Below are 19,755 nucleotides of genomic sequence, written 5' to 3'. Positions count from 1 at the left end.
ATGTCTGTCAATAACATATTTAACTTTGTAACAGCGTATCTCAAGGGGAGAGGTGCTACAGTGAACATCAGTAGTGGAGCCTACATTCATGTTCATCCCGAGCTTCACTCTGCATGTTTGGGTTTTCTTTTTGTTTCACTAAACCTCATCAAAAAACAGTCAACCTGTTGGAGGTGATTTTTCCACTTTCAAAGCTTTCGTGCAGTTTAACTGTCAGCAGATTAACTACAGTGTAGAAGTCCCCGGTACAGGCTGCCAATCTTGTAGGTGATGGTTATGTTTGTTTATAGTAATTATGCTAATGTCCCAAAAATTAACATGTTATTAATAGACTTTAAAAAGCTCCATCATTTAAGACAAAAAAAGCGACCAAATGACCATGCATGTGGGGCTTAGCTTGAAGGTGATCGAGGATTAAAGCAGCAGTGGGTAGAAATGGAGCAAATATGATTACATGCTCTACTGTCACTATATCCTGACAGTAGAGCATGAGACAGGTAATCTGAAAAAAATCTTGTGCCTCTGTGTCCTCCGGTGCTCCTAATGGCATCTGCAAGATTTCACAGACCGGAGGAAAACAACCAATCAGAGCCGAGCGGGAGCCTTGCCGCCGCTGAGCAGCTGTCAATCACTCGCAAACTCCGATCAAACGGTCAAACTAGGCAGCGCTGATCAAATATGAATCAATATCCTGTTACTGTAATGCCTATTTCTCTCCTCAAATGTTTTCAGAAACATCTTGTAGTGTACTGTTTAGTGATTGACAGCTGCTTTCGTTGAATGAACAGCCAATAGGAACGCTCTCTCTCTGAAATGACCTGTGATTGGTCAAAGTCTCCCATCACAGGCTAGATTTTTATAAGCCTGAAAAAAGAGCCATGAGGAGGTGCAGACATCTGGTTATCTCTCAGAACACTTGAATTACAATATGCTGAAAGGTTATTATGGAATTTTTGTCCAATGATGCCAAAAATATTCTGCCTACTACACGTTTAAATCTTCTCATATCTCCTACTTCTATTTCTTCTTCTTCTTCTTCTTCTGCAGAGATGCGCCCCCACAGGACTGTGTTCACACGGGCCATCGAGGCCTGTGACCTGCACTGGCAGGACCGACACCTCCAGCACATTATCGCCAGTGACCTCTATGCCAACTACTGTTACCATGACAACCAGGAGGGCTCCCTCTTTGACACACGCGGCTGGCCCTTGTGGCATGGTGAGTCTGTGTGCACGTAGGTGTATGCGATGAGTTATTTATACACAATACGTCGGACTGAGAATGTACAGCAGCCAATTGGAAGAATATTTGGAGTTCAAATGTAGTCTTTTCCTCAGAACATGTCCCAACGGCCTGCGCCAGGGTGGATGCCCTGCGTTCACACGGGTACCCGAGAGAAGCCCTCCGACTTGCCATCGCCGTGGTGAACACATTACGACGGCAACAGCAGAGGCAACTGGAGTACTTCCGCCGACACAAGAAAGGTAAAGCTCGTGTTTTTTATTCAAGTTTCTTATAGTCAGAATAATTTCTTATTGCTAATACACATTAGCAAGCAAACCACTCTCACTTATTACACATACAAACACCACCATCCTTCATCTGTCCCATACATAAACACACAATACAAGTGTGCACAGAAGATTTTCTCCAAAAATCCTCCTGCAGTGAAGCTTGTTTTTAAGTCATCATTCTTTGGAAGCTGGAGTAATTAATTGCTTGTAGCAAAGAGAAGAAATTGTTGTGTGGTTTTTGAAATAGCCGCTGTCCTTCAATAGTAAATTTTTCATTTTTTCTTTTATTCATCGTCCTCATCATTTTATTTGATTTAAGAACTGTTCACTTTCCCATTGCATGTCATTTTATAGTGTTTTTTTCAGCTGCTCTGTTTGGTGAAGGCCATTAATAAATATATTTGTTTTAAAGTACATGGTTGTGACTTTTTGTTAACAGCATCCCTTTATCGGTTCTCTTTGCTAACTGTGTCTTTCTCTGCCCTGTCATGTCTCAGAGTTACTCCATAAAGGCCACACCTCCATAACCAACATGGAGGGCTGGGTGGGACACCCCTTGGATCCTATCGGCACCCTGTTCAGCACCCTGACAGAGTCGGGACGAGGGGGAGACGAGGGCGCCAACATCTGCTTAGACCTCTCAGGTACCGTACCGCTGACCTACAGTAGCTGGCAGCCGAAATAAAACAAATGTACGCATATCCTCGAACACAGCTCTGGTTTTATGGAACAATAAATTCTGAGCCAACACAAATCCAGAAAGATCATACAGTATGTTTTGTCTATGTTTTCTCATTACCACATACTTGTACTATATGATTTGTATGTGATATATATGACATAAGCTGTATATAATAACATACTGTGTGTATGGGTAACTTAACCACATACAAAACAATACTATAAGTATAGCATTATACAAAATGAACAGGGCTATAATCTTGAAAGGCAAAGTACATAAACATTTGTGTATTTATACATAGATGTTTATAAAATTTACATTTTTCAACATGCTATATATTGAAGGGACAAAATGCATGATTTATACTCACATTCCTGCCATTTGTAGTCTATGTAGCTGCATAACAAGACATATGTTTCAGGTCTTTCATCTTACATTAGAATGCAGATGAAAGCATAGTTTAAGTGCAGATTCACCTTCAGTCTCTTTGTCTTATCTTATCATGCCTCCTCTTGTGTTTTTTCAATTCTCCTCTCCTACGCTCCGCGATCGCTCTGTCCCTCGTTGCCTCCTCTGCTCACAGAAATAGACCTCTCCTCTGAGGCAGAGAAGTGAACAGAGGAATGCTCCTGAGGCGTTGATCTTGATTTTGGATGGTCGTTGGGTTCAGACCTCTACTGTGTGACTGACATAGTGGTTTTCTATAGGAGACGGACTCATCTCGTGTCCAAAACCTCAGAGAATAACACAGACATTGACTGCCGCTTTATGCCAACTCAGTTCCTTTGGTCCAGCTCCCTTTCTCCTCCACTAACTCTCAGTTTTCTCTTCCTCGCAGACTGCTCCAGCGTCGTAAGCCGAGCAGAGCTACAACGAATGCCCGTGCAGCGATTGCTAGGAGACGGCGAGTCGTACGTGGCGCTGGCGGTGGAGACGGCTCTGGTTGGCTTGGGCCAGCAGCGGGTGATGCCGGACGGGCTGTACGCTCAGGAGAAGGTGTGTCGCAACGAAGAGCAGCTGTTGGCCAAGCTGCAGGAAGTGGAACTGGACGACTCCCTGGTCAAAATCTTCCGTAAACAGGCCGTCTTTCTGCTAGAGGGTGAGGGAGCTAACATAATGTTTCACCCCTTATTGTCCCTTTATTTCACTACATCTCCCAGCAGCAGACACATATAGACACACCTCCCCTCTTTCTTCTCTCTCCCTCCCACGCACTAGGGGCCTTCACACACACACACACATTCTTGCTAAAACAGGAAAAAACACATTGGACTCTGTCTCACTATTTATTATCCTTTCATTTTGTGGTGCAAATAGAGGCTGAGCTGCCCTGGGCCAGACCAAAATGAGCTCTTTACACAGTAACACCAGGGGTATTGTGTCAGCACACACATGCGTGCACACACAACAGTGTGTACATTTACAGGACTGGGGCTGGAGCAGAATGAGGTTTGGTTATGGGAAAGGGAGGAGGAGGAAGAGGAGGAGGGAGTCGGCCCAGTCAACCTCCACTCCAGTCCCCACCCAAACCCCAGCCCTGCCTTGGCCCCAGCGCGACCACCCACCTCTGGCTCCGTTACTAATAGAGCACCCGGCTCCGAGGCCTCTGCGGGCCCCTGGAGGCAGCAGCCGCGCCACTGTGTGATGTGGTCTGTGGCTTAGGAGCCTGTTGGGGTTTAAAATAACCCACCAGAGACGAGGGGAAGTGCAGGAAGAGACGTTGGGGGGAGGGAAAGGGAGAGAGTGCGAGGCGAAGTCTGCACACACAACCATATGGTTTTTGACATCACAGTTTGTTTTAATGCCGCGTGGCTTCGCCTCTTCCTGGCTGCGAGGGATAAGTCACTCCTCAGTGAAAAACTCAATATACAACAAAATAAAGATGTACTTCTTTTTTTTGTTGTCTGTTTATACTGTATATATCATAAACTTCAATACCATACCATAACATTTATGGCGAGACAGATAATTGTTTTTTATTGGCGAATTTCTTTCACCGCTTTGTTCCATCATTAAAAACAGACCCTCCTTTTTTTGTGTGTTTTCTTTGTTTTTCCGAGCAGCTGGTCCGTATTCTGGCCTTGGAGAGATCGTCCACAGAGAGAGTGTTCCCATGCACACCTTCGCCCGCTATCTCTTTACCTCTCTCCTACCTCACGACGCTGAACTGGCGTACAAAATTGCACTGAGAGCCATGCGGTAGGTCTTAAGTGTGTGTGTGTGTGTGTGTGTGTGTGTGTGTGTGTGTTGTAATCATGTCAAAACCTTGTAAATCACATTTTATTGATTTTCATTTGAAGATTTAAATGCTGATCTTTGGATTAAAACAATCCTCTAGAGTTTGGGGCTAATGGAGCCTTTTAAAAAATTACTACGGAAAACTCTTAAACATGCCGGGTTTTTTTAAAGCGGGGACTAAAACCTCAGACTTAATGTAATCATCCGAGTGTAAATAGACTCAGATTTCAGTTTTCAACCAACTGAAACTGGAGGATCACATTCAGATATATCCAACTCTGAAACGTTTTATTATATATATTGTGACGCCTCAGATATCTAGTATCTCTCCTATTTTGTGCAGACTAGTACATGCTCTCCCTAAAACTTTAAAGTCAGTCACTGTGGCTGAATCATGGTTATTATCAGAGGATTTTTAGAGATGCATGGATGGTACAAATATATAGAGCATTTTGTCTGTGCTTTCATGTGTGTGTGTTGAAGTCAGGGGTCCGTCCTGCTTGTGGGTCTGACTGTGCATTTTCCATGTGATCTCTCTATATTAAGCTCCTGTGTGTATTCATCTGTGGACAATGTGTACATGTGTATGTGTGTTAATCAGTCTGCGCTGCTGTGTTTTGATGTTGTGACTAGTGGGAGCTGGATCAGTGAATATTAATTACATTAATGAGAGTGTAATTAGTGTGGCTGTAATGAGGAGGAAGCACACACACACACACACATACACACACACATGCAGGGCCAACAGGGAGAGGGCAGTGTGGGAAAGATGTTTGTTGTTGTTTCTACAAAGCTTCTCCGAGTCCATCGCTGAGAAACTGGCAAATGATTAGTGAATGAATGAGAAGTGTGTGGTTTTTTCTTTTTTCTGGCTTGTACCATCGCGTGTCACAGTCGGACGAAACGGAGAACAAAAGGACAACAAACGCGTCATTCACACTTTCCTCCAGTTAACCAGTTTGGAGGCGTCAGGAACTGAAAACGACCAAAACAACATGGTTGGCTCTCTCATTGTTTGGTTTCAAGGTTGCACATCCAACCGCCGAGTGTCCCCTCCTCGCCTCTAAAACCCAAGTCCCAAACCTGTTTTTCCCTGAGTCAGCCACTCCCCTCCCTCCCTCGCTACTTCCCTTCACCTTCCCCGTTTCCTCCCCTCACCTCCTCCATCCTCACTCCTGTGGTGTGAAACCGGCGATTTAGAATAATATGACCACTTATGGGTGCTCCTGGGAGCCAGGGGTGTCTACTCAGCACATAATGAATGTGTGTAATGTAGCGTAGTGTAATATGATAGCATATACCTCCCCGCTCCCACGGGACAGCGGACAGTTAAATATAGAGGAGGAGGTAAAGGAACCAGGGCTACTTTAATGGACCCATTATAACACTATCATTGATACAAGGAGAGGGAGAAAGTCTCTCGCGCTCATTTACACACACTCACGCTTTTTCACTTTCTCTATTTGTCTTCTCCTTCGCAGTTGCTCTCAAACCAGCTTCTTTTTTTTTTTGTTTGTTTTTTTATGCGAGGAAGTCAGACTGCCTTCATACACAAATGCATATGCAGTATTTCCTAAAGTGTGTGTTTATGTAAAGTTAATTAAAGCGTGCGAGAGCAGCATATGCCGTGAGATGGCTTAGTGCGAGCGGCCAACACAAAAACAGAGGAGCTGCCTACTGGTTCACGAGCTGCCCAGAAAGCCACATAAGAAAAAGAAGAAGAAGAAGCTTGCTGCCTCTCCAGAGAACGTCCTTATCGCAACTCTTTTGGAAGCCAAAGAGACAAATCCCTGCCGCCTGTTATCATGTGAGATTTGCACATGAGATATGAGTCTCCTAATGCTAATGAATCTAGATCCTCGCTGTAATCCACAACCTTTGATCCTCTGCATAATCCATAATCTTTAAATATACAGCGCTGTATATCATAACTGTGTAGTCTGAGGATAAACTAATACAATGACACACCAATGACACTCACAGGGAGCTGACATCCTTTTTTCTTTTATGTTAAGCCAACCTGTGTAGACCTAGACAGCCTGATACCTGCTGAAAATACAAAGATTTTAAAATATTTTCATCATTTTATCATGCAAACATTTTTATAAAAAAGCCAGACTTCAAATTAAAGTCCCAGTGAAACAAAATATTTGAGCGGCGTACAGTTATGAGAGGTATTTAAAGCAAATCATTCACATTTGATTGGACCGCTAAAAAGTGGACGGGCTTTGAATGTAGTGTGATACCAACACATTTTCATCCAAACTTGTCACATACTGGCACTTTGTCCAGACCCCTGACAAAGTGCTAACACGTGCTCAATGACCCCTCGGCATCAATTTTTGGTCGCAGTGAACACGTGCTTAATGTTGTGAATTAAACAAAAACACTTGCTTAGTTTTTGGCTGCAAAATCACTTAGTTAGGTTTAGGAAAACCAACATGGTTGGGCTTAAAATGAATACGTTTGTACAGTGAAAATGTGACTTGATGTGAACACGGTACACGAACGAACAGCTGATTGTAAAGTGAAAGTTAAAATTAACACACAGGACACGGACAGCGGTCTCCTGGATCAAAGCCTTGTGTTGTTTGGACCCATCCACGCAAAGCATCGGTATTTGACGCCCTGGGAATGAGAACGAGCTGGCAATACGGAGCTACAGCACACACACCTCCCTTGTCACTAAAAGTTGCAGATTGATTGATGGATGGATGTCATGATATTATTGGTTGAAATTGGCTGGTACTAGCTTACGTAAGCACACGTTGTATTTTGTTTTCCAGGGAGAAAAGATGATTGGATTTTGATATATAAATACGAAGACATTTTTTTTTTTTTTTTGCATGTTAAATAAGTACACAATATGATCAGATAGGAGATCTGAAAGGGTTAAAAAGGCATTTTTCATTTCATTTTGACTTTAAGATGCAGGGAATCCATAGATGCAGTAGTGGAGGAAATATTTTTGATTATTTACCCAAGTAAAAGTAGCCATACCACACTGTAAAAATAACCCCATTACAAGTAAAAGTCCTGCATTCAAAAGTTCAATTATTAATTAGTCATTAATGATGCATAACATGTAAGCTGCATTTTAGTGTTCTGCTCGAGGTGAAGCTAATTGCAACACATAATCTTGAGTAGTGCCGTCTGTAACAGTGCATCATATTTTATAAGCTGATCATATGCGTTGTATATAGAACCCTATCATCTATATTTCCCTCTAAGGGGTGAAGTTTTATATCATGGAGTTTTAGCAAAAAGTGGCACAATGTGGAAATACTCAAGTAAAGTGGAAGTACCTCAAAATTACTGAAGTACTGAACTTGAGTGATCTTGAGGGTACTTAGACACATACTGTAACACGTGCACTCGCAGATAATAATAATATCTGGTCAAATTGGACCACTTAGTGAAAACAATGGAGCAATATCATCAGCATCTTGATTTTTTTTTATATATATAGCTAAACATTTGGACTTGACCAAAGCTACTGCACCATCACCATACATACCCCGGAGTAGAATGTACATGTTCATGTTTTCATTCAGTTGGAGAAAATCCTTGAATCCTCAAATCCTGCTCATAAAATTTGTTCGACACCTCTTGGAAAAACTTAAAAAACGCACAGAGGTCAAGCTAAAAATAAGCCTATTTTCCTAGATTACTGAAAAGTGAGATATGTTTGAGATTTTCACCTGACAGCGAGGACTTTCTGATGAGGTACTTGCTGTGTAGAAAACAATACTTCACCCAAAGCAGATGTCAATTCAAGCATCCAAAGCACTTAAAAAGAGGAGTGAACTAAAATGAGGGGCTACGTTTCGGGTCGTGTGTGACTTGATCCCTCCTGTCAGGCATTATGAAGGTTTCCAACTTTGAGTTTGTGTATAGAGTGGAGGTCTTCCAGCGGATGTGACACTTTAAGGTGATAGATGTGTGCTTGATGGATTCTGAAAGTGAAGGGTGTTTACAGTCAGAGGGGGAAAGGAGCATGAGGTAGAGAGGTCAGTCGTCATGGTGATGCTGACCAGAACTCCCAGAGGGCCTCAGGATTTAGGTAAAACCTGGCTCGACTGCTTTTTATCACCATCTCGCTCTTTCTTCTTGGCTTTCACTTTGTTTTGTATTCCATAAATAATCCTCCAAATCTACTAACCCTAACCCAACCATGTTCCTTAACATCTGATTACTAACTGTGTCATCTGATTATATGGCGTCTGCAGACTACCCTCCACATCGTCACCCTTGAATATTTCTGGTACGTTAAGTATTGCTGTGTTGCTTTCAGATGTGACAGGGTGCCACAGTGCCACAGGACCCGTTTGACACCAGAGCTTCCCTCTCTGCCTCACACAGGGGCTGATTGCCTCTTCCAGCTCACTGTTAGTGCATTATACATCATTGATAGTACACATTTATACCCAGCCATGGCAGTGCTGTAAAGAAATATTACTTTAATTTGATGTTTTAAGCACACTTGTCATTGAGTTAAGAGCATAGAAGTAGAATAGGAACACGTTATCTAACTAAAGAACGTACTAGCCAGCCAACAGTCGCCGGTAGCTGCGTCCGGTATCTCTTCCCGGCGATCTGCGACAACACTTCACTATCATAGACTGTATATAAAGATGGAAGACATGACAGCTCCCCAAAAAGCGAAGCAAACACATCTGGATCTCCCCCTGGTGGCTGGCTGCAGTATATAGGTCATAGATCACGCCCCCTCCATGTTAGTAGATGGGACATGGGCCAAACCAAATGGATTTGCTTTTAAATGGACTTGCTTTTAAATGGACTTGCTTTTATATAGCGCTTTTCTAGTCTTCCGACACTACATGTCAGCATTCACCCATATTCATACACTGATGGCAGAGGAGCAGCCGGGGATCGAACCACCGACCTTCCAATTGGTGGACGACCTGCTCTACCCTCGGTGCCACAGCCGTACATGTCAAATAGATTTTTTCGCAAAGATGGTTTCTGTCATTTTAGGTAGTTCTTCTCACGCTGCTGTGTGTTCAAGTGTTAATTTTTCTGATACGTTTGGTTTTAATAAGTTATTTGATGCTATAAAAAGGGGGTCAGACGTCATGATTGGCACCTGTGATTCTCTTTCGCTAACAAACTATGGCCATGCTCGGCTCGTAATTGGTTGGGGCGGGTGTGTGGGCGGGACCTCAAGACTGCGGTTCCACCACCCAATCACTACTGCGCAGACTAAATCTCAAGATGGCAGTTCCCGTATCCGGGATATATTTTGGCTTCACTTCTGTACATCTTTATAGACAGTCTATGTTTACTATGTTTTACGGCCCCACTGACGTGAGTTCTGTTGTCACCATAACAACTAACAACAATCGCCATTTTCTTTTGTATTAGTCAAATTGGTCACGGAAAACAGTTTGATGACCCTTCTACTCCTATTCTATTTCTAAGGTAGAGAGTTTGTGTAAACTGTTTCAACAGAATTGCGTTGCTTGGCAACTGCTTGGGTCCATGTTTACTTCCTGTCAGCTTGTTTCATTCACATACACTGCAACAGGAAATTAACTTGGACACATTTTGAATATGTGGAACTGTGAAATGGTCTATAGTGTTATTGCACAGAGAATATGATCATGTTTACACCCTGTGTGCACCATTTTACAGTAGTTCTCGATATGCAACGCACCTTAGCAGAATATACTGTACTTGTGCTTAGATTGAACGCTTCAGAGCAGTCCGTTAGGATTTTATTCATCGTTTATTTTTTTTTGCTTGTTCTCATGGAACAATAGCCCAGTATGGATTTTCCTCCCAACATTTTGAGGAGGTTATTTTTCAGCTACCCAGGCCTCTCAAGCTCCTATCCAATGGAGGCCTCTGGCTCTCTGGTGAAAACCAAACAAAGACAGGAATGTTGATGAGGCCTCCATCTTTACCCAGGGAACTTTCTTTTTTTTTGCTTTGCTACACCCCAGGAATCTTCCAGAAGGCCCCAGTGTGGTGGAGGCTTTTAGCAGCTCTTTAGATGTGTGTGAAATGAACCCGGCTGTTGCTAAGGCTTCCAAACATCTCCATTTTACACCAAGTGTCAGTGTTCACACTCGCACGCATCTCGACTGGGTTTTTGTCACCCTCTCTCTCTCTCTCCCTCTCTCTCTCTCTCTCTGTCTCTGAGAGACGAGCCCTGCGTGTGCCCTCTTGGGCAAAACTGAGTGAAGAGGAGGCTGTTTTTGTGCATGCCTTCACTCAGGTGGCAACAGTATCACATGCACTTTGCTCTGAAATTGAAACTGGCATTTAGCATCACATTGCTTTTACCAGGCTGCTTTGATGTGTTTTCAAAAGGGCAGGTGTGTGTGTGTGTGTGTGTGTGTGTGTGTGTGTGTGTGTGTGTGTGTGTGTGTGTGTGTGCATGCATGCGTGTGTGTGTGTGCTGGCACTTTTCATTCATGTGTGTCGGTATTTGTTTGATGTGTGTCCAGCCTTACGGGGCTGGAAGGTGAATTCCTTAATTTCCCCATGGACTCAATTAGCTTTGTGATTGGCTGAGAGAAGGCCAGGTTGTGCTGTCTTCTGAAGGAAAGGAGACCTTTGAAACTGAGGTGGGAGCGGAGGGAAGAGAAGTGAAGCAGAATAGGAGATGAGCCGGCCACAGTGGTAATGGTGGTGGTGGTGATGCTCGTGAAGACTTGGCCCTGTCAGTATTATTATAATGAGAGAGAGAAACTAGTGGAGCCCCTTCATCCACTAGCAGGTGTTGCACGGCTCTGACTTCATTATGACCAATTAGAGTGAAGAAAATACTAATTATACCTTGGTTTCTAGGTGATTAAATACTAGGTTGGAAGTAAATTGCAGGAATAGGCTAACTGTAATCCCCCTGTGATCACGAAAGTCATTTTCATTTTGAAGTCGCCATCATAATGAAGACTTTCTGTCTGTACAGTATTTCTGTCTGTCTGATTTCACTGTGATTCTGATGATTCGCGGGCCTTTGGTGTCTCTCTGATTATCGTTCACTCCATTTCTCTGCCGCTCTGTCTTTCTTGTCTTAACATTATTCTTTTTCATACTCTGGTTAATGCTCATTTAAAATAGATACTTATTTAAAGCATTCTGAAAACTATATTTTCATGAGATTTTCATGTCTTTTTTTATTATAAAACAACTTTATAAATACTGTGAAAGTATCAAAATGCTCAATCCACGGAAATACACACAGCCCGTTTAGTGCCTTTAAACGAGCTGTCAGGATTTCTGTAACTTTGTGAGGTCACACATATACAATATATAGACCATTTCACAGTTTTAAACATAATTTTTTTTTTTTGTAATTCACTTTTTATTTGTTTTTCCAAAAGAAGTTACATCACAAAGAAGAAAATCATCAGAAAAAAAGAAAATAGTAATAACAATAAAACTAAAACAAATATATATATATACACACAGTTTATATGGCAAGTACAGTTATCACTCCTATATCAAAATGATAGCAACAACCAGGGCAAGTATTGCTAGATATATAGCTGCTACTTACATGTCACATAGTATTGACATTTAGAGCAAACCTCCCATTACATTGCTACCATTCACAAATAAATAAGTATGACCATCCCTCACACATCCTAATAACATCTTACTGGGTAAACGTCACCATCCCATAGTTATCATTTACACATAACCAGCAAGATTCGCCGTTTTCTATCACATGTCTATCACTCATATAATAGTCATGTCTGTTCCACCCATCACCACCAACACAACATCATTTATTATCACTTTGCGATCAGACACTTGACAGACTTAAACAACAGTACGTAAGAACATATAATCTACATACAATGGAGGCGACTCTCACACATCATGACAATAACATCTTACATATAACGTTATCAGCCTCTCCTTAGTTAGTCATTCAATACTGTATTCATGTAGGGGCCCCATATTTCCAAAAATACCTCCTGTCTGTTGTTCAATTTAAAAATGAATTGTTCGTAATTGGCTATTTTGGTAATTTCGCCCTGAAACGTTCTAAACATGTCCCAGTTTATTTCCGGTTGCAGTGTATGTGTTTGACATCAGCTGACAGGAAGTAAACAAGGACCCAAGCTGTTGCTTAGCAACGCAATTCCGTTGCAATCTATTGTTATTCTTTTGAAATGCACTAAAATGGAGCATTTCAGACAGAGGGTAAATACTGGCATATTCAGGCAGAGAGTATGAGAAAAATAAAAAGTTTTTTTTGAACATTAAAGCATGTAAACATGTCCTAGAAGAAACACAAAATACAAGTAGGAACCTGAAAGTGAGCATATATGGGACCTTTAAATGAATTGTTTTCTGCAGAATTGCGTTACTTGGCTCTAATGTTCTGTGTCTGTTTCTCCATTAGGTTGCCGGTGTTGGAGTCGACGGCCTCGTCTGGTGACTTGTCACGACCCCACCACATCGTGTCCGTGGTGCCCAACCGCTACCCGCGCTGGTTCACCCTGAGCCACATAGAGTCTCAGCAGTGTGAGCTGGCCTCCACCATGCTCACTGCTGCCAAAGGTACGGATATATTCGCAAATAGACACAGGAACACATATTGCACACAGAAAAAAAGTCAATGCTGCTAACCTTCTCGATGTTAGTGAAGACAGTTAGTATTAGTAACACACATATATATAATCCTAGTCTAAAGCATTCCTGTGTTCTAATCCCTTCTAGGTGACAGTCGCAGGCTGGAGACAGTCCTGGAGTCCATCCAGAAAAACATCCACTCTTCGTCTCACATCTTCAAACTGGCACAGGATGCGTTCAAGATCGCCACTCTGATGGACAGCCTGCCTGACATCACACTTCTCAAAGTCTCTCTGGAGCTGGGACTGCAGGTACGGAAACACGCCCACGTCGTTTGTCAAAATAGGTACCGCTGTATATTTACTGGTACTGGTTTGAGGAGGTTATCAGGTCAGGTTGTAAATGTGTATGTTTACATCAGGCCTTGCTAATTTTAAGGTTCAACAGAATCATCATAGTCTGGAGACAGATGATAACCAAAACTAAACCAATTTCCATAACATCCCTTTGCTATGTATGTGTGATAATGATATTTTACTTATATCAAGTCCCTATAAGGCCACTGTTTATTATAGAAACAGCTATGAAACTTGAAATTTTAGATATTTAATCATTTTTGTACAGGGATGAAATCTACTGCACATGATGCCATAGTGGTTCACTTATGTTGACATCTGTTGGGTCTATGGAAGGACTTTATCCTGGTATTCATGAAACTTCATTTTTTTTAAGTTAGTGGCATTATCGTCCTGGAATATGGGAACATCACGAGGGAACATTATTTGCGCCATCAGGATGCACTCGTTTCTGTTAAATGGCTCCATATTCCATGGCCGTTACATGACCATGCAGCGCGTTCACCATGCCCCATGACTCCCATGAGATGTCTACCATACCATTACGCATCCAACTCTGTGAATCCTTTAGCTTTCTGAAAATGTAAACATGTCTGGGTGTTGGAAAAAGGTTTGAAGATGACTCAAAGGACTACATTTTCTCTCAAACTTTGAGAGTTAATGTTGCACCCATGTTATTATCAGACAGGTTTTAAGACTGGCACTTCATTGTTTTTTTCTTTTAACGTACATTTTTCCTTGCAGTCATTCTTTATTTTGATTGTGCACTTTGTAAAGGTTGATTGTGTAATTGGATTTTACACAGACATTGTACAAAAAAGAAAAGTGGGAGGATGCATTGTTAAATAGTTCCTTGGCATTTGTCAAGCCTGTACTGATGTAGTAAACCATGCTGATCTCTGACAGACTACATTCCTCATAATTTCCTCATACGTTCCATTATATAAGTATTTGCTTTGAAGGTTTGCTTGAGGGTTTTGTCATCCTCATAGCAGCTGTGTTCCTCAGCCGGTTACAAAATGCAAATGTGAAATGAAACAGAGAGAAGGTTTGATGATGAATCAACTACAGAAAAAATGAGTCCCTGTTTAAACGGGACCTATTATGCTTTTGTGCTTTTTCCCTTTCCTTTAGCGTGTTATTAGTTTTTCTGCATGAAAAAGGTCTGCAAAGTTATAAAGCCCAAAGTCCACGCCAAAGGGAGTTACCCCCCCCCACACAGAAACACTGCTCCTGAACTGCCTGAAACGCCTTGATTGAAGTCCCGCCTTTTCTTCCGTTATGTGGTGATGTCACCAAGTAACACGTTTGCATAATAACATCCTAGTTGCTAGTTTGGCACGCCTTCGAACAGCCGGTATGAGACAAATAAAGCGTTTTTTGAACATTGAAGTATGTAAACGTGTTCTAGTACAAACCAAAAATACAAGTATGCACCTGAAAATATGCATAATGATTGTTGAAAGTATAATAAAATGATTGAACCTTACTGTTCTTCAACCATACTGTTGAATAGAAGAGATATTTCGTCTCCTTGTGCAGTTTGTTCCGAGTTAGAGAGTTTAATGTTGTTATTTCCTCTACATCTTTTCCATCTCCCTCAGGTGATGAGAATAACTCTGTCCACATTAAACTGGAGGAGGAGAGAAATGGTGCGCTGGTTAGTCACATGTGCCACTGAAGTGGGTAAGTGTGCCTGCCTACTTACATTTTTTCTGTTTGTTTCAAGCTGTACTCGATCTAATCACTTAATCTTCCAACTTCATTCTGTCCTGTTTTATGTCTGCCAGGTGTGTACGCACTGGACAGCATCATGCAGAGCTGGTTCACCCTCTTCACCCCCACAGAAGCCACCAGTATCGTGGCCACCACTGTCATGTCCAACAGCACCATCGTCCGCCTCCACCTGGACTGCCACCAGCAGGAGAACCTGGCTTCCTCCGCCCGCACCCTGGCCCTGCAGTGTGCCATGAAGGACCCCCAGAACTGCGCCCTCTCTGCTCTCACACTCTGTGAAAAGGACCACATTGCCTTCGAGACAGCCTACCAGATTGTACTGGACGCGGCGGCGACGGGGATGAGCTACACGCAGCTTTTCACTATAGCACGCTACATGGAGCACCGGGGTTACCCGATGAGGGCGTATAAGCTGGCGACGTTAGCCATGGCTCACCTGAACCTCAGTTACAACCAGGACACGCACCCGGCCATCAATGACGTGCTCTGGGCCTGCGCGCTCAGCCACTCGCTGGGGAAGAACGAGCTAGCCGCCGTCATCCCCCTGGTGGTCAAGAGCGTGAAGTGCGCCACCGTGCTCTCGGACATATTGCGGCGGTGCACGCTGACCACGCCGGGGATGGTGTCGGCGCTGCACAGCCGCAGGAACTCTGGGAAGCTGATGTCCCTGGACAAGGCGCCGCTCAGGCAGCTGCTGGACGCAACCATCGGGGCGTACATCAACACCACACACTCGCGGCTCACACACATCAGCCCGCGCCACTACAGCGAGTTCATAGAGTTCCTGGGTAAGGCCCGGGAGACTTTCATGATGGCTCACGACGGACACATTCAGTTCACCCAGTTCATAGACAACCTGAAACAGATCTACAAGGGCAAAAAGAAACTGATGATGCTGGTGAGGGAGAGGTTCGGCTGAGGGCGAGGCTCCCCCTCCCACTCTAGAACTTTTCTATTAACTTGAGTCTGCCTTTTGAACTTCTTTTGGACTTATAAAATAGACAAGTAAAAAGAGGGATGTGACTTGTAGAATGAAGCAAAAAGAGAAAGGAAAACAAAAAAATCAACAGAGCCACACGCGGTATTATTGTTCTTGCTGTTGTTATTGTTATAAACATTATTACTATTATTATTATTAATAATATTATTACTACTATGTGTACAGAAGTGTTTTTATTTTTCAGAAGAGAGGAAATTTGTCACGTTGTGAATGTTGTGTGTATTTCTCTACATGTGTGCGAGAGGAAAAATGAAAAGTGAAATGGCTTTTTTTTTTATTTTTGTTCTTTTATTTTTATGATTTAAAGCATCTTTTTTTTCCCTTTTATTTCCAGTGTATATTGAGTTATATGTTGTCAAGTGGCTGAAGCCCCTTCTACAATAGCGCTCATGTAAAAACATAAAAGAAGAAAAAAAACAAAACCTACGTCTCGGCATCCTCAAAGAGAAACTAAGGCTTTAAAACCACACGGAGCACCTCCCTCTGTCCAGGCCCTCACCGGTGGGCGCTGGGCAGCACTGCACAGCTTAGCTCGGCTCGGCTCGGCTCGGCTCGGCACAGCTTGGGTTAGCACTGACAGAAAGCCGCCATCAGCATTTCTTTTAGACACAGCAGTAGCAGCAGCAGCACTTGAGCAGCCATTAGTTTTCTCTGGGTCCCAGGCATTAGCTTCATTACACACAACAATGCTCTTAGCTAACTCGTGTTGTTGTTATTGTTGTGATCCTCCCCACCTCCATAATGAGTACCTGTTTTAGACAGGCTACAGTGATGGCACATTACACAAAGATAATGAGTATTATTATTACATTAATGTAATGTAGTACAGCTGTGATTTTTAACAGCCCACGTTTGACTAAATAACCGTTCTAGTTGAGTTTTCTAGTAGATACCCAGAGGGAGACGACTACCTCATGATACGGTATTTAACCTGCTCCCTTTTTTTTTGTTTTGTTGCTGTCATGATATGTATCATCTATGACAGCTGACAGTTTTAATTAAAACAGGAGAGTCACTAGTGAGACCAAGGTTATGAGGAGATGTGGAGTCAGATTCCTGCGCTCGGCTTTGTTGTACTCTACGTCATCGGTACTTCCAACCCCGAAAATTGGCTCCAACAGACGTGGAAGATGTGTCAGTATGTCAGTTCCCCCCTCTCATCTCCAACAGCCACCATTTTACGGTATTTTTCAGACTAGGCCAGTGTCATTTCCCTCTGTGCATGTGAATCATAGAAATTAGACTTTCTACTGTTAAAGTTCATTGTGTGGAACCTTCAGTAATTGTCAAACCAGAACGTTCTCAGGGATTTCTCTACACAGGAAAAAAAAAGGCGGAACAAATGAACGACTGACTACAGGAAAAAAGACAAAAACACGACACAACATGAGCGAGCATTTATTGTACTCTGTATATATGCCATAGTATATGTCTGAATATGGAGGATCTGAAAGTATATGTTAACTAATTTATACAGAGTATTCTATGTAATGTGAAATACTTGAAGCCGCTGTAGTTTGCTCTCTCTCTCTCTCTCTCTCTCTCTCTTGCTCTCCTTCTCTCTTTTGTCTTCTCTTTTTCTTTTTTTTTTTGAAAACAGAACATATCAGAAGGACTAGACTGACCTTGTTGACGGCTGTTTGGACTCGCAAGGCCTCATCCCGTCATAAAATGCAGGTTGAGTCAAATTGGTGATGGCGGAGAAAAAACATTGTTCATTCCTGCTGACTAAAGCATAGAAAGGGGGTGGAGGTAGACTACTCCAGGTCATTGGGTGAGAAATGTTTGAAAAAACACAACACAGGACATAATTATGCATGTAAGCTGTTGCACTAGTTTTCCATAGGATCCTATGGGGGGGATGTGCTTTATACAGGACCTAATTGGAGATGAATCTGGTTAAAAATCATGTATTATGTGTCCAGCCTTACATGCATTTAAGGGCATCTCTTGGCTGATGTTCTGCCTCATGTTGCATTAATATAACCCTTAATAGTTGTGCAACTCAACAAGACTCACATCGATAATTATGCACAGGTTCAATCTAGCTAAGATTAAAAAAGTCTCCTCACTTCTCCCTTTCATGTCTCCTCTGCAATGTTCAGCTGTCCTATCATCACTTGCCTTTTTTTTACCTTCTTTATATGTCTGATTTTTCTTTTTTTTCTGTGCATCTTTTTTTCTCTCTTGTGTTCATTAAAGATAAAAGCAGCCTTTTCTCTTGCCTTGTCTTAACGCTTTAAAGTAACCAAACAGGAGATCTATCTAACAACCAAACGCGTTCTAAGAGGTGAGAGACAACCCACCTTGGTCCCAGCTTTAGTGTCCTTAATTAGTAAGTGAATGGCTGTGTAACTCATGCTTTAACAAAGCAATTCCTCACGTGTGTTTGGTGAAAAAATACGTTGTCCAGTGTCTCTTGTTCTCTTCAGAAACAATTTCCTCTGAGTCTTTCTAGCTGTTTTTTTTTTTTCCTTTTTTTGTTTGTTTGTGTAGGAATCTTCTGCTCTCCCATTTTATTTATTACAATGACCCATGTATACATGCTTATGAAATTAAGATTTGATACACCGATATCAATTTATTTATGTAACTAAATCACTGTTTTATAATCTTGTTAATGAGTCAATAATTGATTTTTTTTTTTGTTTTTGTTTTTTGTTTTAATAAAAGTTAGTTTTTTGAAATGTATATTAACGTCCTCTGCCTTTTTGTTTTGCACCCAGGGCTGCAACTAACTATTATTTTCATTGTCGATTTTTTTTTTTTTATTTAGTTGTTTGGTCTATAAAATGTCAGGAAATGGTAAAAAAAATGTCTATCAGTATTTCCAAAAACCCAAATTGACATCCTCAAATGTCTTGTTTTGTCCACAACTCAAAGATATTCAGTTTACTGTCATAGAGGAGTAAAGAAACCAGAAAATATTCACATTTAAAGAACCAGTGTGTAACATTTAGGGGGATCTATTGGCAGAAATGGAATATAATATTAATAAGTATGTTTTTATTGTGTTTATAATCACCTGAAAATAAGAATCGTTGTGTTTTTGTTTCCTTAGAATGAGCCGTTTGTATTTACATAGGGAGCGGGTCCTCTTTCCACGGAGTCCGCCATGTTGCTCCGCCATATTTCAACAGTTGCCCAGAACGGACAAACCAAACTCTAACGTTTCCTGCTTGGGCCGGAGTCGATAACGTTACTCGCTCCCGTCATCGCCGCTCTCTCTCTTGCCTCACCATACACTTCCCACGTACACACACACACTCTAGCCACTGGCTCTGCTCCAAATGACCTACGCTACTCTTACAACAATTGGTTCTAGAGAGGACCATTTGTGTTTTTGCGTCGGACACCATAGCTCTCCAACACACTTGGCACACGGGAGATGCTTCAGTTGGTTGCGATCTTCTCACCTCACCGCTAGATACCGCCAGATCCTACACACTGCACCTTAAAGAAGATGGAATCAGAGAACTTTTTTTTTCTTAAAATAGTTGCCGATGAATTTAATAGTTAACTAATCGAGGAATCGTTGCAGCTTTTAGTATTTTTTTGTGCAGCTGCACTTTTTGTCTCAGAAAGTGTGTCATGGATTGTTATGGGATGCGGCCTGTGAGCTTGAAGGCGTGCGTTGGCCGGCGTATCAGTGAGCGCCGATCAGTCAGGCCCGTT

At 42.2% G+C, this 19,755-nt stretch overlaps 1 protein-coding gene across 2 annotated transcripts in view; it reads left to right on the top strand.

Annotated features, from left to right (window-relative positions):
* LOC119493046 (zinc finger SWIM domain-containing protein 6) overlaps positions 1–18,771 on the top strand; it is a 57,146-nt gene extending 38,375 nt beyond the window's left edge. The window contains exons 6-14 of one of the 2 annotated variants that reach the window (XM_037778042.1): positions 1,048–1,218; positions 1,326–1,484; positions 2,012–2,158; positions 3,035–3,295; positions 4,260–4,395; positions 12,818–12,975; positions 13,135–13,298; positions 14,948–15,029; positions 15,134–18,771. In XM_037778042.1, the coding sequence (XP_037633970.1) occupies positions 1,048–1,218; positions 1,326–1,484; positions 2,012–2,158; positions 3,035–3,295; positions 4,260–4,395; positions 12,818–12,975; positions 13,135–13,298; positions 14,948–15,029; positions 15,134–15,999 (2,144 nt within the window). In that variant the 3' untranslated portion in view covers positions 16,000–18,771. The remainder of the gene's footprint in view (positions 1–1,047; positions 1,219–1,325; positions 1,485–2,011; positions 2,159–3,034; positions 3,296–4,259; positions 4,396–12,817; positions 12,976–13,134; positions 13,299–14,947; positions 15,030–15,133) is intronic. The other variant, XM_037778040.1, reaches the window with a different exon arrangement.
* Positions 18,772–19,755: the final 984 nt, after the last annotated feature.

This window comes from Sebastes umbrosus, chromosome 8, assembly GCF_015220745.1.
Source record: "Sebastes umbrosus isolate fSebUmb1 chromosome 8, fSebUmb1.pri, whole genome shotgun sequence".
NCBI lineage: Eukaryota > Metazoa > Chordata > Actinopteri > Perciformes > Sebastidae > Sebastes > Sebastes umbrosus.
The sequence above is the reverse complement of the archived record's forward strand: the minus strand, read 5'-3'. Positions and strand labels throughout refer to the sequence as shown.